The 21,946-nt window shown below is 47.8% G+C and overlaps 1 protein-coding gene and 1 non-coding gene across 2 annotated transcripts in view; one reads left to right on the forward strand and one right to left on the reverse strand.

Annotated features, from left to right (window-relative positions):
* The first annotated feature begins 5,606 nt into the window (after positions 1-5,606).
* Positions 5,607-5,680, forward strand: TRNAI-GAU (transfer RNA isoleucine (anticodon GAU)). Its single transcript has one exon. It is a non-coding gene; the product is annotated as a tRNA-Ile (tRNA).
* A 396-nt stretch (positions 5,681-6,076) lies between these two features.
* ACVR1B (activin A receptor type 1B) overlaps positions 6,077-21,946 on the reverse strand; it is a 33,743-nt gene continuing 17,873 nt past the window's right edge. The window contains exons 4-9 of the mRNA XM_074325661.1: positions 18,910-19,140; positions 15,904-16,071; positions 14,678-14,834; positions 13,362-13,486; positions 10,694-10,824; positions 6,077-9,177 (exon numbers count right to left, since the gene is read on the reverse strand). Coding sequence (XP_074181762.1) covers positions 9,052-9,177; positions 10,694-10,824; positions 13,362-13,486; positions 14,678-14,834; positions 15,904-16,071; positions 18,910-19,140 — 938 coding nt within the window. The 3' untranslated portion in view covers positions 6,077-9,051. The remainder of the gene's footprint in view (positions 9,178-10,693; positions 10,825-13,361; positions 13,487-14,677; positions 14,835-15,903; positions 16,072-18,909; positions 19,141-21,946) is intronic.

Consider the following 21,946-nt stretch of genomic DNA (forward strand, 5'->3'; position numbering starts at 1 on the left):
TTCCTCTCCCTCCTCCCATTTCTCCCCTTGGCACCACCAAGTGGCCATCAGCTGAGGGGCCGAGGGGGTGTCGGTGGGGAAACATGGGACTCTATTGTGAAGCATTTGCACAGATGGACCCCTGGACCGTCTGCTGCCTGTTCCTGACAGACGGCATCTGTGCTGGGGGTGGGGTGGGGGTGGGGAAGCAGCAAAGGCAGGAAAGGCAATGGTTTCTATTCTCTTCACTCCCATGCTTATCCCTAAAGGGCCCTGCAAGAGGGCATACTGTACAACCTCTTTGGGGAAGGACTATCACCGTACCTACCTGACACCTCCTTGCCTGAAACCTGGAGAAGTGGATGCCCTGGGTGTCACAGCACCCAGCCGGCCCGCCCTGTTGAGACATTGTTCCTCCAGGCTGCGGTGGAGGCAGCCTTCCCCTCAATACGCAGGTCATCTGCCTCCGTGCCTGCAAGTGAGAAACCACCAGACAAGTGAAGGTCACACAAGTTTCCTCTTCCTGCTAGGCAGAGAACCCCAGAATAAGAGTGGGCCCAGGAGATGCAACTTCTTTCAGGCTCATTGCATGATTTCTCCAAATCCTGGAATTTCAGAGCTGGAAAGGGCCTTGTGGTCAAGAAGGATAACATGTAGTAGTAGTCCAAGCCCTCCTGTAACAGAGGAGGCAAACTGGGGCCATAGATGTAAAGATGGTGCCAGAACAGGCACTAGAATCCACTAGACCCCAGGTTTCTTGACTCCAGAGATTGTTTAATTCAGCTGCAGGGAACTCCCCTGAGAGCTCAGAGACCCAAGCCTGCTTCCTCCTCCAGGGAGGTGATGGTGAGCCCAGGATGCCACATCATGGGGTGGTGATGCCCTCTGGTGGTCATGAGTTTCTTGGTGGAAAATCCAAATCAGATTGAAGGGCTGCTGCCTGACTCCTCCACCTGGAATCCCAGCCCGTCTACAGATCTCCCACAACTCCTCTCCCACCCCAGAGGGTCTGTGTTCACCCGAGATGCCAAGCTCCACTTGATCACCCAAGTTCTGGAATCTCACACCTGTCACAGTTAGAAAGTTGTGTTTGGATCTCAGTCAGCGCTGCCCTCATGCAGGTGAAATTCATCGGGAGGGCAGACAGCTGGTAAACCGCCTCAGTTCTATAACCTCCATGCGCCAGACAGCACACGAGACCCCTAAAGCTTTGCCTTTTCCAACCCTGCACAACTTCCTCCTAAGCCCGAGTCTCTTGTTTAGCATCTGTTCTCATCGGATCTTCTACAGCTCCTTAAGGCTTGGGAAGGGGCGGGGAGGCAGCACGCTGCACGCTGCCAGCGACCTCAGACCAGGACACCTCTCCCTCCTTCCTCCTCCCTCTGGGAAGCCTCACAAAAGCCGCATTGCTCTGGTTCCTCGGACAGCTGCCCTCAGTCGGTACCTTATTCCTGAGAGCAAGTCCCTGTCTTTCAGAACGAGCTCCCCAGATTTGGCTTCCTTTTGCCCTAGGTGCTCTGGCTCCCAGCGCTCAGGATAGGGCTTGGCCAGTGTTGGGGGCACAGACAGCAGGGGCTCAGATAATGGACAAGGGCAAGGGAAAACCCCTTCTCTTTGGCACAAGTCCTTACCCTCTTATCTAACAGTCAGCAGTCTCCCACGGAGGAAATGGGGAGAGCTGCTCAAGCTCTAGGGCAATTGGGGCACCGGGGGCAAGGGCTGCAGAAGCTCAGGACCCTCTGGAGTCTCGCTCAGTGGCAGAGCTCTAGCACAGTCATTTCATCTCAGAACTGGAAGGGATGAGTAGTCTGCCAAGCAGGCTCCTCTGTGGGCACTGCCACGGCTTCTAAGTGGGGGGTGGGGTGGGAGGGAGACGGCCTGGGGCTCAGCTGGTTCTCCGGTCAGGAATGAGGGGTTGGGCCTCCAGTTGCATGACACGGAGGGAGACATGGACAGCCGGTGGGCAGCTGACGGGCAGGGAGTGGTTGTGTTTCTTAACAGCTCCTATTGCTCAAGTTTCCACGGCATAGTATCTATGGGTGGTATTGGGGCCCATGGGAGCCCGGGAGCAGACGGGGTCCATTACAACCCAAAGACTTGATTCTAAGAGGTGTGGGAGTAGGGACAAAGTAGATATGGCAGTTCATTTATGTTGGATATGGGTGGCCTCTGAGTCTAGTCCCACCCAGAGGCGAGGGACCATCCTGTCTGTTGGGTGGGTGTGGTAAGGTGTTGCTGGCTTGAACATGTTAGACTGGCAGAAGGAACGGTTACCTCTCCAGCTTTCCTTACATCTGCACACCACCTCTAGGACAGAGGGGATGTATTATTTTACCCTGCCTCATGTCAGAACAGGCACAGACAGGACAGAAAAATGGCAGCTCTTAGGGCCCCACACTCCTGATTTCGGCCCTCTGGTGCTCTGGTGGTTCATCCCTGGTTCCCTCTGCCCCAGGACAGCGTTGTGCAGCCGGCTCCCTTATCCTGTGTACTATAGAGGGGTCAGCTCCCCTCTTCCCCTCACCGTTTGCAGTTGCTCATGTCCCAAACCTGTGAGTTCTACCATCTCTCCCTTTCCTCCAGCTGCTCCTGCTACCACCACTGCAATTTCCTCCTAAAGTCAGCACTGTGATTGTCCCCAAACATATAGGATCACATCACTCCCCTGCTTAAAACCCTGCTTTACATGGCCTATTCCCTACATCAGGAATGACGAAGAGGTTTTATGGGTCAACTCCATCTAAGCAGGCTGTTGAGGAAAATTGGGAGACCACGTCCAGACTCAAGAGGAAACATTATGATAGATGAGCACCATCTGGGGGAACTGTCACAGGGGAAGTGATGGCATTGGTGGCCTCCCAGGATGATGCCTCATCTTCTCAGCACATGACAGCTCCAACAGGCTCCCTCTTTGCACCCCTGGCTCCCTTGCTCTAGCCATACTCAACATCTGTGGTTCTCAAATGGTGACACACTCCTTTTTCACTAAAAGCTCTACTCAGTCTACCAAGATAGACCTCACCTTTCTTGACCCCAACCTCCTGTCCTGTGTTCCCAGGGCATGTGTCTGCCCCTATGCTAGCATGTATCTCAGCTCATGGTAGTTACCTACGGTATGTACTAGTCCATTCCACCAGCTAGGAGCTCCTGGAGGGCAGGGACCACCCTTTATTCCCCGAGGCACTTCATCTGGGCTTCCATGTATTGCTGCAATGGGACTTGACAAAACCTGCCTTGTTCTCTCTGTCAAGATCCTTGCTCTCTGCCCTGAAGAGCAGGAACTAGATTGTTCATCTTTGTATTCTGCCTACCGCTTTACACAGAAGTGGCTCAAAAGATGCTTATTATTGAATAATGATCTGTTTAGAGCCGTCTATCCAATTGTTCCTTAAACCTTCCTACCCCATTAGCCCCCACCCTTGGCTTCCAAGGAGCATTCCCAGACAGACCCAAGGCTTCTTGCTATATTCCTTCAACCCCATACTGTATGACCATGGGATGTCCACCAACTTTCACTTGGGGATGGTGCCAGTTATTTGGTCGAACACCAGTCTAGATGTTGCTGTGAAGGTACGTTTTAGATGTGATTCATATTTGTATCAGGCGAATCTGAGTAAAGCAGATGATCCTCCATAATGTGGATGGGCCTCATCCAATCAGCTGAAAGTCTTAAAAGACAGGTCCCTGAGGAAGAAGGAATGCTGCCCCCAGACTTCCTTTGGACAGAAGACTGAAATGTCAGTTCTTCCTTGACTCTAGCTTGTCGGCCTGGTTTCAGACTTGCTAGAACCCGCAATCATGTCAGTTCTTTCAAATCTCTTTATCTCTCCATCTTATTGGTTCTTTCCCTAATACACTATTCCTGGCTTGATCCAAAGCTTTCTCCCCTCCTGCCACCTTCATTCTGCAACCCTCACGTTGCTGAGTGCCTCTTGACTGCTGCTACCCTACTCCTAATTTTGTTTTGGTTGTATTTAGCAAGCATGTTTTCCAGACTGCAAAGATCAGAAGACATGGCCTGGGGGAACAGAAACTTAAGATATGTGAAACAAAAACCAAAGTGACACAGCATTCAGGTGAATTCAGGTCTCCCATCATGGGCCTTACAAAGGTGAAACACTATTAGTGACCTTCCAGGGCACATGAAGAGGGACCAGAATGGTTGGCATTCTAATCAGAATCAACTCCAGAATGAAGTTGAACCTGCAGTCCATACCCTAGTGAACTATATGTCCAAGCCTGGCAAGATGAGTAGTTATTCACAGATGGCTTTTGAACTCGGTTGAAATTAGCTAAAAGCCATCTCACCTTTCCTACCAGCACACAGGTAGATCAAAGTGATGCAGCAGCCATACAACCTGCCACTTCAGCAAACTACCTGGGCTTTTGCTGTTATCTTTGTGCATGAAAGAATTATGGCCAGGATGCAAGGACAATTAGCAGCTAATCTGGGTTACTGAGATATATTCCAAACTTAAAGACAACTTCTAGAGGTTAAGTTACTTGATTTTCTCCAGCCAACAGTCTCAGATGGGAGAACAGTGGAAAAGTCTGGGTAACAATCAGAATTTCAAAATACTGACAGACTGGAGCAATGGGCAGGTTCTATGGTAAAATTTAACAAGGTAAATATATGAGGTCCGGCACTTGAGTTCAACTTCCCTTATACAGGATGGAGGAAGAACAAAGTGGCTGGATGTTACTCAACCCAAGACATGAGATGCAGGCCCTGGGATGTGACCTGCAGGTGTCACGCAGTCTGGGGTTCTTGTTCTGGCCTGTGTTGCCAGTTAATGGAAGGGTGGAATGTGACAGCCCTTGCTGGCTCCAGGCTCGAGCCAGGTTCAGCAGAGAGCAGCCGGCATGGAGGAAGAACATGGACCCATGGAGGCTGGATGTTGTAAAGGCTGAAGGGCTGCCGTCTGTGGTTCGACAGCCTAAACCCAAGGTCTTTTCCAGCCCTCTGAGCTACGTTTGTTTGATTTATTGGCAATTTACTTGACTTCTCTACCCCTCAATTTCCTAATCCATAAAGAGGATAATAATGCCCACCTCATATGCTGTTTTAGGATCAAAGCAGTTAATACACGTAAAGCAAATGTTGGCACATTGCTTAGCACACATTAAGTGTTCGGTATTTGCTAATATTAACTAAAGAAACTCTAAAAGCCTTGCCAGATTCATGATAACATGACAGCTGTCTTCAAGTCTTTTAAGGGACCTTATATGGAAGAGAAAGCTGTTCTGAATTGCCTGTGGATAGAAGCCACATGGAGGTTGCCTGGTTCCACATAAGAGATTTCTACAGCACAGACCTCCTGCAGGCGGAAGCTATAGTGCTGAGCGTTACAGCACGAGCCCACCACCAAGTGACAGGGATGCTGTGGGGAATCAAGCGGCAGACTGGGCGACCTCTAGGGTCCCACCTAAACGTGAGATTCTATGATTCTAGGACTTTATCCCGGGTTCCATCAGCCTAGAGGTAGAAAAGAATGCACAGCCACCCCCATACTGAAAATATTGGGGCAACCACTGGAGACTTCCATGTCAAAGTCACCTAAGCACCCCAAAATTCACATTTATACCCCAATTTAGGAGAGGGAAACAAAAATGAGAAGAGCTTGGGTGGCTGGTTAGCTCAGTTGGTTAGAGCGTGGTGCTGATAACACCAAGGTTGCCGGTTCGATCCCCGCATGGGCCACTGTGAGCTGCGCCCTCCTTACAAAAAAAAAAAAGCGAGGCGAGCTCTCAGGCTGTTTTCAAGACTAGGGGGTTTGTGACTAAGCAGGATCAAGACCCTCTTTTGTATAAAGAGAAAAATGGTAAAAGACAAAATACAGACAAAGCCCAAGAAAAGGTGCTTCCTGCTCCCTCACAAGCTAGGCCTTCCTCCCTCTCTGAGACACAGAGGAACAGTCTCAGGGAGACCCGACATGAGCAGATCAGCTCCTCTTCTGATGGTACCTGCTGCGACTGGCGTTGACATCATGCCCCAGCAAGTGGGAGGTAGACACACTGAGAACATCTGCCCCTGCCCAACTCCCCTGACAACAGCTGGGCACAGTCACAGATGGAAAACAGATGGCACCAGGACAGGTCTGTGAATAAAACTTTAATAATGTACAGCAGAAATTGGACAGGCTCGTTCTTATATTAAAACAAAAGATTTCCTATATTACAACTTATTTACATTTGCATACTGAAGAGGTAAAGTGTCTAAGTGGCTATTTTACAGTCCTTTCTAATAAAATGTACAAAAACAAACAAAAGTACCGAGAATGCCGTTCGGGGGCCTTGATGGCGACTTAAGAACGGGCTTGGACTTGGTCTGTGAACCCAGAATCCGGAGGTGCAGTAGCCCTAAGATCAGGGTTAGCCTCAGGGGGCCAAAGACCACGGCTTCAGGCTGTAGTTTCTCCCCAACTCTAACTCCTAACTCTTGGTGTCAAGAGTGACGGGGGGTGAGGTTGGGAGCTTCCCAAAAAACTGCTCAGTCTTCCCCGGGGTGGAGGAACTGGACTGTCTGGTTGGGACAGAGGGACCAGCTGGGGAGTGGGCTAGTGGCTTGGGAGTCCCTGGGTTGAGGAGTACTGGCAGACCCCAGAGGCTGACTGTGACGAGCACAGGGAGTCTCAGTCCCATTACCACCTAGAAACCGCCAGGTTCTGCTGCAGGGCGGAGAGGTGGGGGGTTCGCAGGAGTGGGGAAAGAAGGTTCCCCTGATGATACAATTGGTATTCAAGGAAAATTAATCTGTAGCCAATAAATTGGCCCAAAGGGTTAGGGGAAGATCTCCTTTAATGCAAGGAAAGAGGCAATACATCAGGAAAATAAATAGGAAGGCCAGGGGCATGGGGGAGACACGTAAGCAGGGAGAGGGCTTTCCCCCTCCTCCACAAGCTTTGGCAGAGAATCGCTGGGCTGGAGGCAGGGGTGCTCTGAGGCTGCATCCAAAATATGCTCCCCAGGGGCAGAAAAAGGGGGCTCATAATGAGTGCAGTGATTGGGCCTCTCATGCCCACCATCGGTCTCTTTGGCGTGGGGGGCATCCTTGCTCCTCGGTGGTCTTCTGTAACAGCAATCACTCCAGGCTCAAAAGGCTCTCAGAACCAAGTACTGTTAGGAAAACTTCTCGTCTCAAACAGGCCCCCATTAACTTGGATCAGCTCCTTCTTCAGTGCTCCAAGAACAGGACCCGAGCCTGTCTTGTTCACAGCTGTATTCCTGGCGCCTAGTGCAATGCCTGGCATCCAGCATTCACTCAACAAACATTTGTTGAGTAAATCCCTGGGAGAGAAGGTGCGACCAGCTGGACAATGCACAAAAGACAGGGCCCTAGCGCAAACACCATTCATGGAATTGGGGGGATGGGCAGAGTGCAAGAGAGACTAACCCCCAGGGACAAGGAGGGCCTCTCACTGCGGAGGGGGAATAGGCTCAGGTGCAAGGACAGACATTTCCAGTGTGATTGAGCTATGTGCGTTCGATTGGAGCATTTTTTTTGTGGTTGTTTTTGTAGGGATTTCTTTAAAAACAAAGAGATTGAGAGGTAATTATCACAGAGATGGTTTTCCTTTTATAAAAACTTAATAATATTAAAAAAAGTTAAAATCCAGACCCTCCCAATAAAATTAAAAACAAAAAACAAAAAACAAAAAAAACCACTCCAGTTAAAAGTTATGGCTTCAAAGTTATATACCTAAGATATGCTGACCAAACCACCACCCACAACCGTGCTTCTAGACGTCGTTAAATACTACACTCAGGTTAAATATCAGGTTTGGCTCAGGCTGTTCCCTTTAGTAGGCCCCTAAAGTGGGTGCAAGCCTCACATCTTCCCTCCACCGTGATCAGAGAATCCAGTAAAAGACCCATGCAGATGCCTCCCTCCCACGCCCACACCCTCCCCACTTCTTGCCCCTCTTTCCTTTTCCCACCCTAAACCCACCACCACCAAAAATATACACTGCTGTTTCCAGAATCTGGGATATGAAAGACAGATGTGACATTCCAATCTGAGTCCCAAGATCTGGGCTTCAAATTCCTTGGCCCTTCCTTGATGCTGCTGAGGATGCCCCGGGCTGGCTCATTTCCCACGGGTGCCGCTGACCACAACACCCGAGACTTCTGCTGCCAAGATGCTTTCCCTGCCCAGCCCACCCCTCCCTCACGTTTGGACCCAAAAGCCTCGCCTGCCATGGACAACCGAGGCAGCTTTGGTTCCACTGTCTGAAACAGAGGAGAGCGGTGTTGACACAAGGTAGGCAGAGTAGCCTGCTGGGAAGGAAGGACCACCGTGGCTCAAGGTTCCAGGGGGAGGGGACAGGGAGGGCACCAGGACACGAGGCACTGCTCACGACTGAACAGAGGCACCAGCACGCAGAGACGGCATGACAGCCACACCCCAGACCTGCACATGCACAGAAAGCTCAAGCAGGGAAGTACGCACCGACAGACACACACATACACACACGTGTAAGGGCGTGGCACGACCAGGCACAACAGGGGACGCACCTCGGCACATGCACACACGCTGGACAGACAGGCAGCAGATTCTGCCCACTGGCAGTCCCTCTGGATGTCCGTGAGGGCAGAGCACGGGGCCCAGAGCTGCCTGCGAGAGGGGCTGCGCTTCTGCTTCCTCGGGGCCACCTTGGTGTGCTGAGGTTGGTCCCTGGAAGAAAGCGCTCCGTGCTGCTTAGCACGGGCAACACTCAGCTTCGCCTGGGCCCTCCCAGGCCACCCGGTCACCACTCCTGGCTACACGCCAGATGCACCGGGCTTTGCAGGACTTCCCACTACAACCAGTTCGAGTTGTGGCACTGAGTTCTCTACACCATTCGCTCTCAGAGTCTCCATGCCATTAGGAGGTAAATATAAAAGGTGTCTGTGTCTCAAACCCAATGTGGGAGTGGGTGGGTCTCCCGGGCTCTGTCCCTCTTGTGGGCCAGGGCTTCTGGCCACAGAGGGCTGGGCAGAAACGAGAGGTAGGCCTCCATCGTACGCTCAACATGGCAGCTGTGTGTGTAGTCCTCGCTGCCCAGGGTTGCATGTAGGGGGAGGCAAGCAGGGTTAGATCTTCACGTCTTCCTGCACGCTGAGCTGGGAGAGAGTCTTCTTGATGCGCAGAGCGGTGAGGCGGGCGGCGCCGTTGGCGTACCAACACTCCCGCATCATCTTCCCCATCACTCGTAGCGCCTGCGCAGAGACCCAGAGGGTGTCAATTCCACCCGGCCCTGTGGAAGCTTTCTGGTCCCTCGGCTCGTCCTCATTTCTCAGTGCAAAGTCTGTCAGCATCTCCTTCCCCACTCTGACCTGAGGGAAACACTTTGCAAACTTCCCCCTCCCTTGGCTCACCCTTCCTTAGAGGACAGGTTGTGTAGGCGAAAGGAGAAAGCTGTAGTCTGGAGAGGGGAGACCTTCTCTGCAAGTACAGTCAGCCATTCTCCACTATCTGGTAATCTTGAAAGAAACACCCGCAACAGCCTGATCTGAAAATCATTTCTGTCAGGTTTGAGAATCCATCTTTATGACTGTTCACTAACTGTTCTTTTAAAAAGTAGCATGTGAACCAGGGACACACCGTGACACATGCAAGCACCTGGCTGTAATCCTATGGTTCATATGCAGAGAGGTGGGGTGGTGAAGAAGGAGGAAAGTGGGCCCTGAAAGCAATCTTGTCAGAGGCAGAAAGCTACACTGCCACTGCCTAGATGACATAGGCGACCGCTGTGGTCGGACCACAGGTGATATGGAAGGTCACCTAGGGACTGCCACTGGTTATTGAGGGCTACCAAGTTCCCCAATTGCTGCCCTAGACCACTGGTTTTCAAAATTCATTTTAGCAGTGGAACCCACTGGTTTAAGTGGAGTCCCAACATATAAAGAGCGCTGCCTGAAGAGGGAGTGGGGCAGGGCAGTATCACCAGCTCTTCCAGCCTCACACTCATCCTCTGAAGTAAACCCAACCCAGGGGTTCCAAGGAACATTTTGGAAAACGCTGCTGTATTATGCAATGAGAAGGTAGCAGCGGAAATGTGAACTAAGGCGTTCTGTTCTTCAACGCAGAAACGCCCTCTAGTGGTTACAGTTCTTAAAAGCGGAGCCCTGAGAGAAAAGCCAAGTACACTTAGCCAGGCAACCCTCACTTCTCCTGAAGACACTAAGATCCCAGAACTACATGTTTATTAGCAATCGGTATCATAAATTTGTCCTCGTATCAATTCTTTCCACAAAATGTTGTCCTCTCCCCACTTCACCTGCCATCTCTACCAAATTCAAACTCTCCACACTCTCCTCCCATCTTGAGTTGTTCGAAAGGCCGCTCCCTCACAGTCCTCATCCTTCTACACTCTCACGAAGGCCTCCTCTTCACTTGGCCACAGCACTCAGCTCCCCCTGGTGGCTCCAGAGCCATTTTCTAGTTAGACAGGTCTAACAGCTCCTGCTCAGTTTTCTGTTTGTTTCTCATTGACCACCTCTCTTAGCGGTGTCCTGGGGACCTTTTGCTTCTACTAGGCTGTCTATTCCAAAGGGGACCCTACAGAGCCCAGGATGAGGGACTGTGGCCCCTTAGGGCTTGGTATATAAGAGCACATAGTGGTATATCATAACTGACACACTTAGGGTTACCCTTGGAGGTTGGCCCCATTGACAGGTAAGGCAGAGAAATCAGGTCGAGGGAAAAGCGGCACCAGGCAGGGGAGCTTCCTACCTCATAACTCTGCCACCAGTTGGGGATGTTGGGACGTAGCTTCTGGTCACATACGACCTTTCGCATTTCCTCAATGGAAGGGTCAGAGGGCACTAAGTCGTAATATGGCAGCTGATATTCTTCATGGACTCCTGGAAGAAAAGAAAACATCCACCTGAGTTACCAGCAGAAGGAAGAGAGGACTCAAAAGCCAGTGAGAACAACCACACTGTGATCTGTAAATAGTACTTCCCACTAAGAGGAACCATGGATCCTTGGAGACCTTGGCTGATAGAGGTGTGGGACACAAGCTATACGAGATACCCAGGGACATCTTTTTCATACCAAAAAGCAAGAAAACTATCAAAGACTACTGAGGTCAAGTCAAAAGGCACCAGCTTGAAAAGCTCTCAACTAGCCAAAGATGAGAACATTTAAGCAACAGTGAGACTAATAGCTTCAATGGAATCAAATATTTAAACTCCACCAGTCCAGGCCTTTTGAGCTACTCTTTTGCTGGGCCTACTCCTATTCTTTTGGAACATACTTTCGCTTCTAATAAATTGTCCTTTCACCACTGCCAAAAAAAAAAAAAAAAAAATCCACCAGTCCATAATGTTACTAAACGACAACAAAAACCCCCCAAAATCTCAGTCACCTTTGTAGGATGATAGGGAATAAACTCATGATTTTGAAAAATGGTAAATAAATGGAAATTAAATATTTTTCTTGCCTCTCCTATTCAAACTATACATCTTGGTAACTAAACAGGTAATTAGGGGAAGTTTCTCTTTCAAGAAGAAATCTAGCTAATACATGAAGATTCACAGAATCGGAATATTGGTATTTTTCAACTTCTAATGAATTTGGATTTGTACAATGATCATCAATGGCTGTTAAAATCACAAAAAGAGAGATAACTGGCATTATATGCCTTGTAACAGAAGGATTTTGGGGGGGAAAATATATGATTCTAGTTGATGGATCTAACTATCACTAGAAATTCACAGAAACAATAGGCCATGTGAACTCCACGAAAAGACAACCAGCAAAATCCAGACAGGAAAACTTTACAGGACAAATGACTGGATTCTCCAATTAAAAAAGAAAAAAACTGGAGGTGGAACCTGTAGATTATAAGAGACGTAAGACGTGCCTCAATCGACTACTACAATGGATGAACATTATTTGAATCCTGACTTGAACAAATTGTTAAAAAAAAATTTAGGAAATAATTGGGGAACTCTCAACAATGATTGATGTTAAATGATATCAAGAATTGATGTTTGTGTTTTAAAGTGTGATAAGAGTAATATATTTTTAAAGTCCTTAGCTTTTAGACCTACAAACTAAAATATTTTCCATAATAAAAAATTAATTTAAAAAATCCAATACAGCTTTCTTGTGCCTTTTTCCAGGAAAAATTCTGCTGTCCTGAGCTAACAGGAAAGATTTTTAAATAGAATCTGACTTGGTAATTATCTAAGGGTTAGTTAAGAGTTTAAGCTCTGGCCTCAGTCTGCCAGAGTTTGAATCCTAGTTTCTTAGCTGTGTGACCTTGGACAAATTATCTCATCTCTCTGTGATCGTTTTCTTCATCTGCAAAATGATGACAATAGTACCCACTTTATAGGTTTATAATAAAGATGAAATGAATTTGTATATAACGAACAGCGAATGTCAGCATTATCATTGTACACTTAGCCCCAATTTCTAGATAATATGAGGAAGAAAAACTTAACTTGTTCAGTTTAAGACCTGTGTGACCAGATTTTACTTAATCCGCTTTCTGTACATAATGATCAAAATTTAAAATGCGTAATTCCATGAGTAATACCTGGATTCCTTCTCCATAATTTGTATCTTACCAAACATATCATAGATGAAAAAGGCAATAATATAAAAAAGGGGTCTGCTGGAAGACTCACTTGTTCTTTTTATTTATTTTTAATTTCATCTAATTCACTTCCATTGACCTGTCATCTCTTACATCAAAGATAAATGGCTGAGGACAGGGTTCTAGGTTTTGAACTTGGTCACGTGATAGAATACTTGAAAGTCATTGTAAAATACTGATGTTATTATACTGATAAAAATGTTTTCTGCTAAATATGACATAACCTTTTTTTTACTGGACTCTGACATGAGCAAGTAGTTGCACATTCCAAAGATTTTAAAAAGGAAATACAGGAGAAAAAATCCATTTTGAGAAAATTCTACGCATTAAGCCTTCTCCTACAAATTGAGAAATTACCACTATTATTTTATCAATGAAACCCCACGTTCCCCAGGAACGTAGCTTGAGAGCCAGTGTGTTAGCATATTCTGCCTCCTGTATAAAGGAGACCCCTGTATTAGTCCTGACCTATTTCTGCCCAGGGCTTTCCCAACCGCCACAGACCCCCCCAAAAAAAAAAAAAAAGTGTGTTAAAAAAAAAAAAAAAAAAAGCCAATGAGCCTCCAGAATGGTTACCACAACGTAAAACACTATTTTAGAAGCTGGTCCAAAGAGTAAACACCCCCTTAGCACGGCATCTGTGATGAGAACCCTATGTGTGATGGGCTCTAGCACTAGGCACCCAACAGGTTGTGAAAAGAAAGGAGGCAGCAGAACCCCAGCATGCTGGGCGAGCCAGCCCCCTGGACTGGGAGGCAGGAGCAAGAGAATGCAGAAAAGAAAGGTAGGTACCTCCAGAATTGCATCTTCGGGCAATCTCCCAATATACAAGCCCGAGCGCATAGATATCAGCACATTTAAAGGAGTCAAAGTGCTTCATGTTAATGGTCTCATCAAGTACTTCAGGGGCCATGTATCTGCAACAGCAAAAGAAACATGATCACGCATAGAAAAAGATGACTTCTCTCAAGTCAAAGTGTTGGTTCAGGGGCCCTTTGAATGTGGGTGAGCATCACCTCAAGAAAGCCCCTTGGGGAGGAGAAAGTGATCAATTCTCTTTATTGCAAACTCCCATGTGTTTTGGATTCGAATCTAAATACTTCAGCTTAGGTTTGGTGATACTAGGCTACTCTTATTTGTACCTCTACTTTTTAACCAACAAGATGATTTTTGGCATGCTTTGATTTCCTGGCAGAGGTACTTGTACTCGGGGTCGCAGGGCCGTCAACAGTACATAATACCTGATTGCTACTGAGGTTCTGGACTTTATTAAATGCAGCCACAGTGATGGGTGGAGCTTAAATTTCATTCTGCGTTTCTTTTGTTATCTTACCTAATTGCAGATATGTGAAAACTAATTCTAGATAGTCGTCTAAGTCCCCTTCAGCTAATTAGTACTACTGCAGCCACCCCCCTCTACACACACACAGAAGGCAAATCAGGGGATCCCCTCAGGCCTCATATTCTGGGGCCTGGGTCACTCATTCAGGTCAAAAGGCAGGCAAAAAGACAGCAGCACAATCCAGAGAAATTCACTGAGATTCAGCAGATAAATGGAGCTCCTCTTCCATCGTATTAAAAGACAGTTAGTTCCATTTCCAACCTGGGAAGTCAATCTGCAGTCACAATTCCTTACTTCTGTATAAAGTGAAGGCAGGCCCATAATCCCAATCTCCAACCTAGATACCTCTGCTCGGGCCTGGCAAACCTGCTCTCTGAGCCCCAAGCCAAACACACACCCCTGCCCCCTCAGAGGTCTCTGCACAATCCACTCCTTTGGAGAGCAACACTCCCCCTTTCCCTCAAACAAGTCTGGTGCCCACGCCCCCTCCAAATATTGCCCCAGATTCTTTCTCTGCTGCCTTCTTTCCCGGCCCAACACCTCCATGTACCCAGTTCTGTGGAGCTGTGCTCTTGGCACTCACATCTGTTAGATGTAACTGTGCGCCTTTCCACGTGGGGAAGGCGTGTTCAATTCAACTTCTGGCTGCCCGAGAGCCAGGCCCACACCTCCTTTCCCGACACCTCCTCCTGTGCCATGGGAAAGGGCACACACGGGCTACTCGGTACATGCGCAGGACAAGGGCAGAGGCCCAGGCCCTTCCTACCGTTTGGTCCCCACCCTCTGATTTGGGGCAATGTCAATGGTGTCAGTGACCGCATCGTGCCGGACAGCCAGGCCCAGGTCTGCGATGGCGCACATGCCGTTTTTCTTCACCAGGATGTTCTTCGACTTTAAATCTCGATGAGCAATTCCAGGCTTCCCTGGGAGAGAACAAAACAGAGATCTTTAAAGAAACAGAGCAAAGAATGTTAAAAGCACAGACTCTGCAGCCAGACTGTGTGGGTTCGAGTCCTGGCTTTGATTTCCACTAACCCAGTAACCCAGGAAAAGCAACTTAACCCCTCTGTGCCTTGGTCTTGTCATCCATAAAACAAGACTAACACCAGTACTTATTTCATGGGAATGTTGTAAGGATTAAATGCATGAATGTAGGTAACTGAAGAGCTGAGAAGGGCATGTGTATTAGCTAATACTACTATATTAATACTACTAGTACTTGCCTTCCCTGAACTAATATCCCCCAGTATTGAACTGCTGAGGAATTCAAAGAAAAACTGCTGTACATCTAGGTTCTCAGAATCAAACACAATTACTAACTAATTAGTAAGGACTGGTGCCATCACCACAGAGGCTGGGAACAGGACCAAACTATAGTGGCTGATTTCCTGTCATGGCCAGCAAGTGTGGGTGCCCTGGGCAGGCAGGCATCAGGGAGCACAGCTGCTACCACGACAAGATCCAGGACTTCCCAGAAGGCGAGGTTCTAGTCCATAAGCAGGAATGCTCAAGATCTTTTTCCTCCAGGAAAACTTTCCTCGATTAGCAAAGCCCAGTGTCTCATCCACCAAGCAGTCTTTAGCCAGCCATCCCCAACAATGAATGTGAGAAGTAGTTAAACTGAGGCTCCTTCCTGTTCCATGAGTGTGCTGAGCTTTCTCAGTTCCACTCTTGCACATGTGCACTGTGGGCGTCTGAGAGGATCACTCACGACCTCTAGCTCACCCACCACAACGTGTCAGGCCATGGAACGAAAAATAACTGGACATCTGCATCAGAGTCCCTAACGGAGCGATGAAGACAGGTGGGGAGAACCCCCTGGAGACCTCCTGTCCTCATTCTAGTCAAGTTCAAGCCTCTCTCCTTTAGATTCCAGTTCCTGAGGCCCAGATCCAACTTGCTCAGTAAAAAGGAGTTCTGGGAACTAAATCAGGGTGGTACACGCTTTTCAAGTCTACCCAACTTCACTGCCCCTCAGATGGGTCCACTTACCTTGGGTGCCCACAATCTCCATGTGCAGGTGTGCCAGCCCACTGGCAGCAGACAAGGCCAGCTTAATCATCCCCTCGATTGTCACTGTGTACCGGTTAAGATAATCAAACAGGGAGCCATGCTCGTGATAGTCCGAGACAAGCCACAGCTGGGTCCAGGTGCCATTATCTGCAGAGAACCACAGAGCAGTTAGAGAAAAGGCACAACCAGAGAGGTGAAGGCAGAAAAGGAAGACTATGTGTACCACACAGACTCCAGTTAGACTCCTGAATTCCTGCTTCTCATCGCCACATGTCCCGAGGTCCCCTTCATGCTTGTTTCATCTACACGTGTCTACTAGTTTTAGGCTCCAGGAAGGACAGCATTTCTTTCCTAGGCTTGCTCCCTTATTTCTTGTAGGTAGGGATTCTGAACACTGTTCCACTATTACACCAAATTTCGAAAATGAGGCATCCTGGAGAAGAGGCCGTGTATGTTTAGGGAAAGGAACAGGTAACGTCTGCAGCACTGCCTCTGATGCTGAGAAGACCTGCTCTTCAACATACTGGCAACCATGAGTGGCTGCATCCACCGCCGCCGCAGAGGAAGGCTTCGCAGACCCTCCTCTGTGTTCCAAGTGCCTTTCAGCACAGCCTGTCCCGATGCCTGCCTCATTTGTAGCATTTCTTTCCTAAGTCCATTTTACTCTTACCGGGCTATGCGCTCTCTCTGAGTAGGAAAGGGCTCCTTTGTGCATTATTGTATTTCAGGCCGAAAAACACTTTTCAACGTATGAAGAGCACATGTCCAAATATTCCAGAGAGGTCATCTTATCCTCAGAACAATGGAAGGCGGACAGCATACACTTTTACACATTGGGGTGTGTGTGTGTGTGTGTGTGTGTGTGTGTGTATGTATGCGTGTGTGTGTGTGTGTGTGTATGTGTATGTCTCTCTCTCTCTCTCTCTCTGTCTCTCTGTCTGTCTCTCTCCCTCCCTCCCTCCCTCCCTCCCTCCTTCCCTCCCTCCGCCCCTCCCTCCCTCCGTGCACACATGCAGTGAAAAGGAGGAGGGGAAGGAAGAGAGGGAGAAAAAGAAAAACCAAAAGCTGGTAATCAAATTAGGCTATGATGTCGTCAACTGGAAAATAGGAAATTGAACTGAGATCTCCCAAATTCCAGGCTGGTACTAGTTTTACACTACACTACATATATTGTGTTAAAAAGACAAGAATGAAGGAGTCTGATTTTTCTCCTCCGCTGGCCCCAACGTGGGTTCAACAGCCGGAGCCCTATTCACACAGCTGCCAGAACCAATAAAGGGAGTGGCTCCCGGAAAAGCACCAATTTTGGCATTCCTGATTATGAACAAGGGGTCTCTCCAACACACCCCTCTTATACTCCAACTAGCCCGAAGTCTTGAGGGCCCTGCCAGTAAATTAAAAGGGAGGACATCTTATGATCCTTTAAGACATATGTCAGATTTAAACTTTATCAAAAGGTGATGCTGTTTTAAAAAGGAACAGCTTATTCAGAAGGCATAAAAAATTCTCTCTTTCCCTTCTTCCCTTGTGTACGAGTCCAACACTCTTCAGCTTGGGGGCAGCTGAGGTCACTACAAACCCCCACAGCAATGTGCGGAATGAGCAGTCTGTTGTTGTTTTAGGAAGGAAAAATAAATACTTAGCATCTTCCATAGGCTTTGTAGACAGAAACTTCTAAAAATCACTGTGGGAGCAGAGTGTGTTGTGACGGCCAGTCTACAATGGGAAGCCCATCACCTCATGGTCTTTGACTTCAAGGGCACTGCCTGCCCATGGGTCTGTTGTCCACGCTTCCCGGGAGCTGTGAGGGCAGGGACTGCGTCCTGTTCTTTTTTTTTTTTAAGTGTGTTTTTCCAGGACCCATTGGCTCCAAGTCAAGTAGTTGTTTCAATCTAGTTGTGGAGGGCGCAGCTCACAGTGTCCCATGTGGGGATCGAACTGACAACCTTGTTCCCCTTGTTGCTAAGAGCACTGCATTCTAACCCACTGAGCCAACCGGCCGCCCTCCATGTCCTATTCTTATGAGTGATGATCCAAGCAGCTGGCAGAGGCCCTGGCCCACAGTGCTCAATAGTATTATTGAATGAATGGATGAAATTTCAGTTCCTACCCACTACCTCAGAACCACATACAATCCTCTCAAAAAGGCCCTCATGATCTGGCCTCCATGACCTCTCCACTGTCTTCCGCTGTGACATAACCATCCCGAATCATCTGCACGTCCCCAAACACACTTCACCTTCGCACATGTGTCAGGAGTGCCCTTCCACTGGCTTTTCTTCCTGACCAACTCTTGCCACCTTTGCCTCAATCAAACTCAGGTGTGACCTCCCTGTCCCTCACCTCACCCCCAACTGTACCCACTAGAACAGCTTGTTTGACTACTTCCTATAATTAATTACTCTGTCTCTTTACTAGTCAGTGAGGTCCTCAAAAACGAGGCTGTGCCTGGCCATACAAGGGAGACTCGAAAACCAAAGCAAAAACAGAAGAGAGAAGAAGGAGGAAATACGGAAAGCTGGAGTACAAGTAAACCCAAAGCTGAGCTCGGAGGCCATGAGGTAGCACTTTGGGGGCAGAGAGGTCACCCTCTGACGTGCCCGCTCCACTACAGAAGTGTGCATGCTGCTGGGATGTCACAGAATGTGAACTACACGCTTTTCTGGGGCCATCCTCTCCTGGGGTCCTTTAGGGACTAGCTTGGGGGTGGGTTTGGGAATGTCATGGAAGGGAAAGTCAGCAGGTAGGGCATGAGGTTCATCTTGTTTATCTGCTTAATAACTGCTTATTTACTTGCTTAGTAACCTGGGTTTCTGTATAAGCTTTTTGTAGAAGAAAACTTTGAAAACTATTCCCGTATTTAGACTTTCCTTTCTACGGGCAGTACCTATGGAGGCACACAGAGCCGCGCTGGCTCCAGTTACCCCCTCCATTTGGGAACAGGGTTGGCTTTAGGACCCCCTGTACCCACACTCAGCCCTTTACCTTTATTGTCAGCAGCAATAAATCCAAGGATGTTTTCATGGCGCAGCATGACTGTCTGGTAGATCTCTGCTTCCCGGAACCAAGACCGTTCTTCACGAGAAGAGAAAATCTTCACAGCCACGTCACCACCCCTCCAGCGGCCACGCCACACTTCTCCAAACCGGCCCTTGCCAATAATCTCCTGTAAAACGATGGTTCGGGCGACAGTACGCTGGACAAAAAGGGGTAACCCTATGGATGGAAAGAAAGCTGATGTTGTAAATTGCCTAAACTTTGGAACTCCCACTTTCAATCAACGCCACACTGGAGAAGCCCTTACCCACCATGTCCAGGTAACCTACCAGAGGGCTAAGCCAAGCAGTGACAGAGTGAGTGAACACACAAAGGGAAATGCATAGGATTAGCTGTTCCTGATCTAAGCTTTTCCTCTCAGTTAGTGTGGATGACACGTTTGAGTATAAATGTCTAACCAGATTTACCAACTTTGCAGCCAGCCTCCTATAGGCCAATCCACCCACATCTGCCTCATGCTGTTTGAAGAGGAAAGAGGGCAGAAAAGATTAAAGTGAGGGTTTGAAGGCCGGCCCGGTGGCTCAGGCGGTTGGAGCTCCGTGCTCCTAACTCCGAGGGCTGCCGGTTCGATTCCCGCATGGGCCAGTGGGCTCTCAACCACAAGGTTGCCAGTTCAATTCCTCGAGTCCCTCAAGGGATGGTGGGCTCTGCCCCCTGCAACTAAGATTGAACACAGCACCTTGAGCTGAGCTGCCTCCCTGATGGCTCAGTTGGTTGGAGCGCGTCCTCTCAACCACAAAGTTGCCGGTTCGACTCCCGCAAGGGATGGTGGGCAGCGCCTCCTATAACTAGTAACAGCAACTGGACCTGGAGCTGAGCTGTGCCCTCCACAACTAAGACTGAAAGAATGACAGCTTGAGGCTGAATGGCACCCTCCACAACTAAGATGGAAGGGATGACAATTTGATTGGAAAAAAGTCCTGGAGGTGCACACTGTTCCCCAATAAAGTCCTGTTCCCCTTCCCCAATAAAAAATAAATAAATAAAGTGAGGGCTTGAGCACTGGGACTGCCTTCTGGCAGCTCTGCTCCTTGGCCACTAGAGGGCGGTGCTGTGTGGCCCATGGAAGCCAAATTGTGGTCAGGGCATATAAGGTTCCTCCCTCTTCAAAGAGATCAAAGTTCTCCTCATAGGCGGAGCTCCAGATGTAGAATGGGAGACTACCCATGCTTATTCTAAGATTAATTTTACTGTCTTTATAGGACTCATTTGTTGCCTCATTTGACTCATTCAGTGTCTCCCAATCTATCCAATCACTCTTAAGATCACGACTGACTCTTATCTCTCTCACTTCCTCTCCCTGACCAATAAATAAATACATAAATAAACAAATAAACAAATAAATAAATAAATACTATTAATCCCTAACTCTTGTGGATATGAACTACGCTTAGTATGCATTAGGCACTACGCTAAGGCCTTTACATGAATTATCTCATTTCCTCACAACCACCTATAAGGTGGGTACTGTTATTATCCCCATATAACAGATGAGAAAACTAAGGCTCAAAAGGGGAAGGTTAAGTAACTCGTTCAAATTCATACAAGCAGTAAGTGGCAAAGCAGGGATTCAAATCTAGGACTGACTCCAAAGTTCGTTTAACCACCACAGCACAGAACCACGGACAAGTTTCTCAAACGAGGTCCCCTCTCCCCATCCCCTTTGTCTGTCCTAGTCCTGGCCCTTTTTAAAAACACTTCCAACTGGTCTTTCTGCCTCCCAGCTCACCCTGCTCCTGCCCTGCAACCCACACACAGCCCCGCCTCACCCTGCCCTCCCTAACAGGATGGTGGCAAATGAATGAATTCATCCTCCAAACCACTGCTAGAACTCCTTCCACAGGAAAACACGAACATTTCTTTTCCCACACGAAAACTTTCAGTAGATGCCTCTGACCCTGTGAGATAAAGCACGGCACCCAAGGTCCTTTCCACCTTCGTCAGCTTGTCGCTCTCCACCCCCAGTGTGGGCGTGCCATGCGACCTTTTTATCATTTCCTAAACACTCGGTGAAAATTATGCCTTTTTGTCCTTTTGCTCAAGGGATTTTCCTTGGCCTGGAATGTTCCCTGCCCTCTCCTCTCTCTTAAAACTTGGAACTCAGTCTTCAAGACCCTTTAAAATGCATCCTCCCCTGCGAGACCCTTCTCAACAATCCCTGTCTCTTTTATCCAACTCTGGCTCAGCCTCCTTCTCATCTTTGTTTACCCCGTATTACCAAGAGGGTATTCAACATATATTTGTTCATGTGAACTGAAAGTCACATAAGCAGCAAGGACTTACTTACTTCAAATCCACAGTATTAAAACTCCCAACACCTTGGAAGCTCTGCATATTCTGAACTAAGAAAGGACTAAACCATCCAGAGAAATAGTTATTAATCATTTTATTCCAGTTAAGTAACCACTGTGAACGTTCCCGAATCTCAGCCAGTTCTGATCTTTAAAAAAAAAAAAAAAAAAAAAAAGACTCCAGAAACCCTGAGATACGCTCCTCTAGCAACAAAGTCACAGAATCAGACACCCAGTTTTAACCACTGCCCTACCTCTTTCAGCAAAGAACTAGCCATATATCTTCTCTCTTCCTAAAAATATGCAGCTTTTAAATTCAAAAGTTGTTAAAGCTCAAAAGTATTCCTTGTGTTCAAGGAGGAATGTCTAACCATGACTAATGGCATAATTTCCCTACAGAAGTCTTGTCACATGGCAAGGAAACATACATAAACACAAAATCCTCACAAAAATGATTCTATATGTTTTAGCTAGAATGGCAATAATGATCTCTGTGGATGATTTTTTTTTAACAAGAACAGAATACCGCCATCACTAAAATAATTGTTTATCTTAAAAAAAAAAGGCTCCTTTGCAGTCATATTTACATCTTATAGCTAGCTGAGCTATATACCCTGAGACCTGAACAACCCAATTCCCTTTATCTTAAAATCTGGTCTCACGTCAAGGTCCAC

Source organism: Rhinolophus sinicus, linkage group LG02 (assembly GCF_036562045.2).
Source record: "Rhinolophus sinicus isolate RSC01 linkage group LG02, ASM3656204v1, whole genome shotgun sequence".
Taxonomy (NCBI): Eukaryota; Metazoa; Chordata; class Mammalia; order Chiroptera; family Rhinolophidae; genus Rhinolophus; species Rhinolophus sinicus.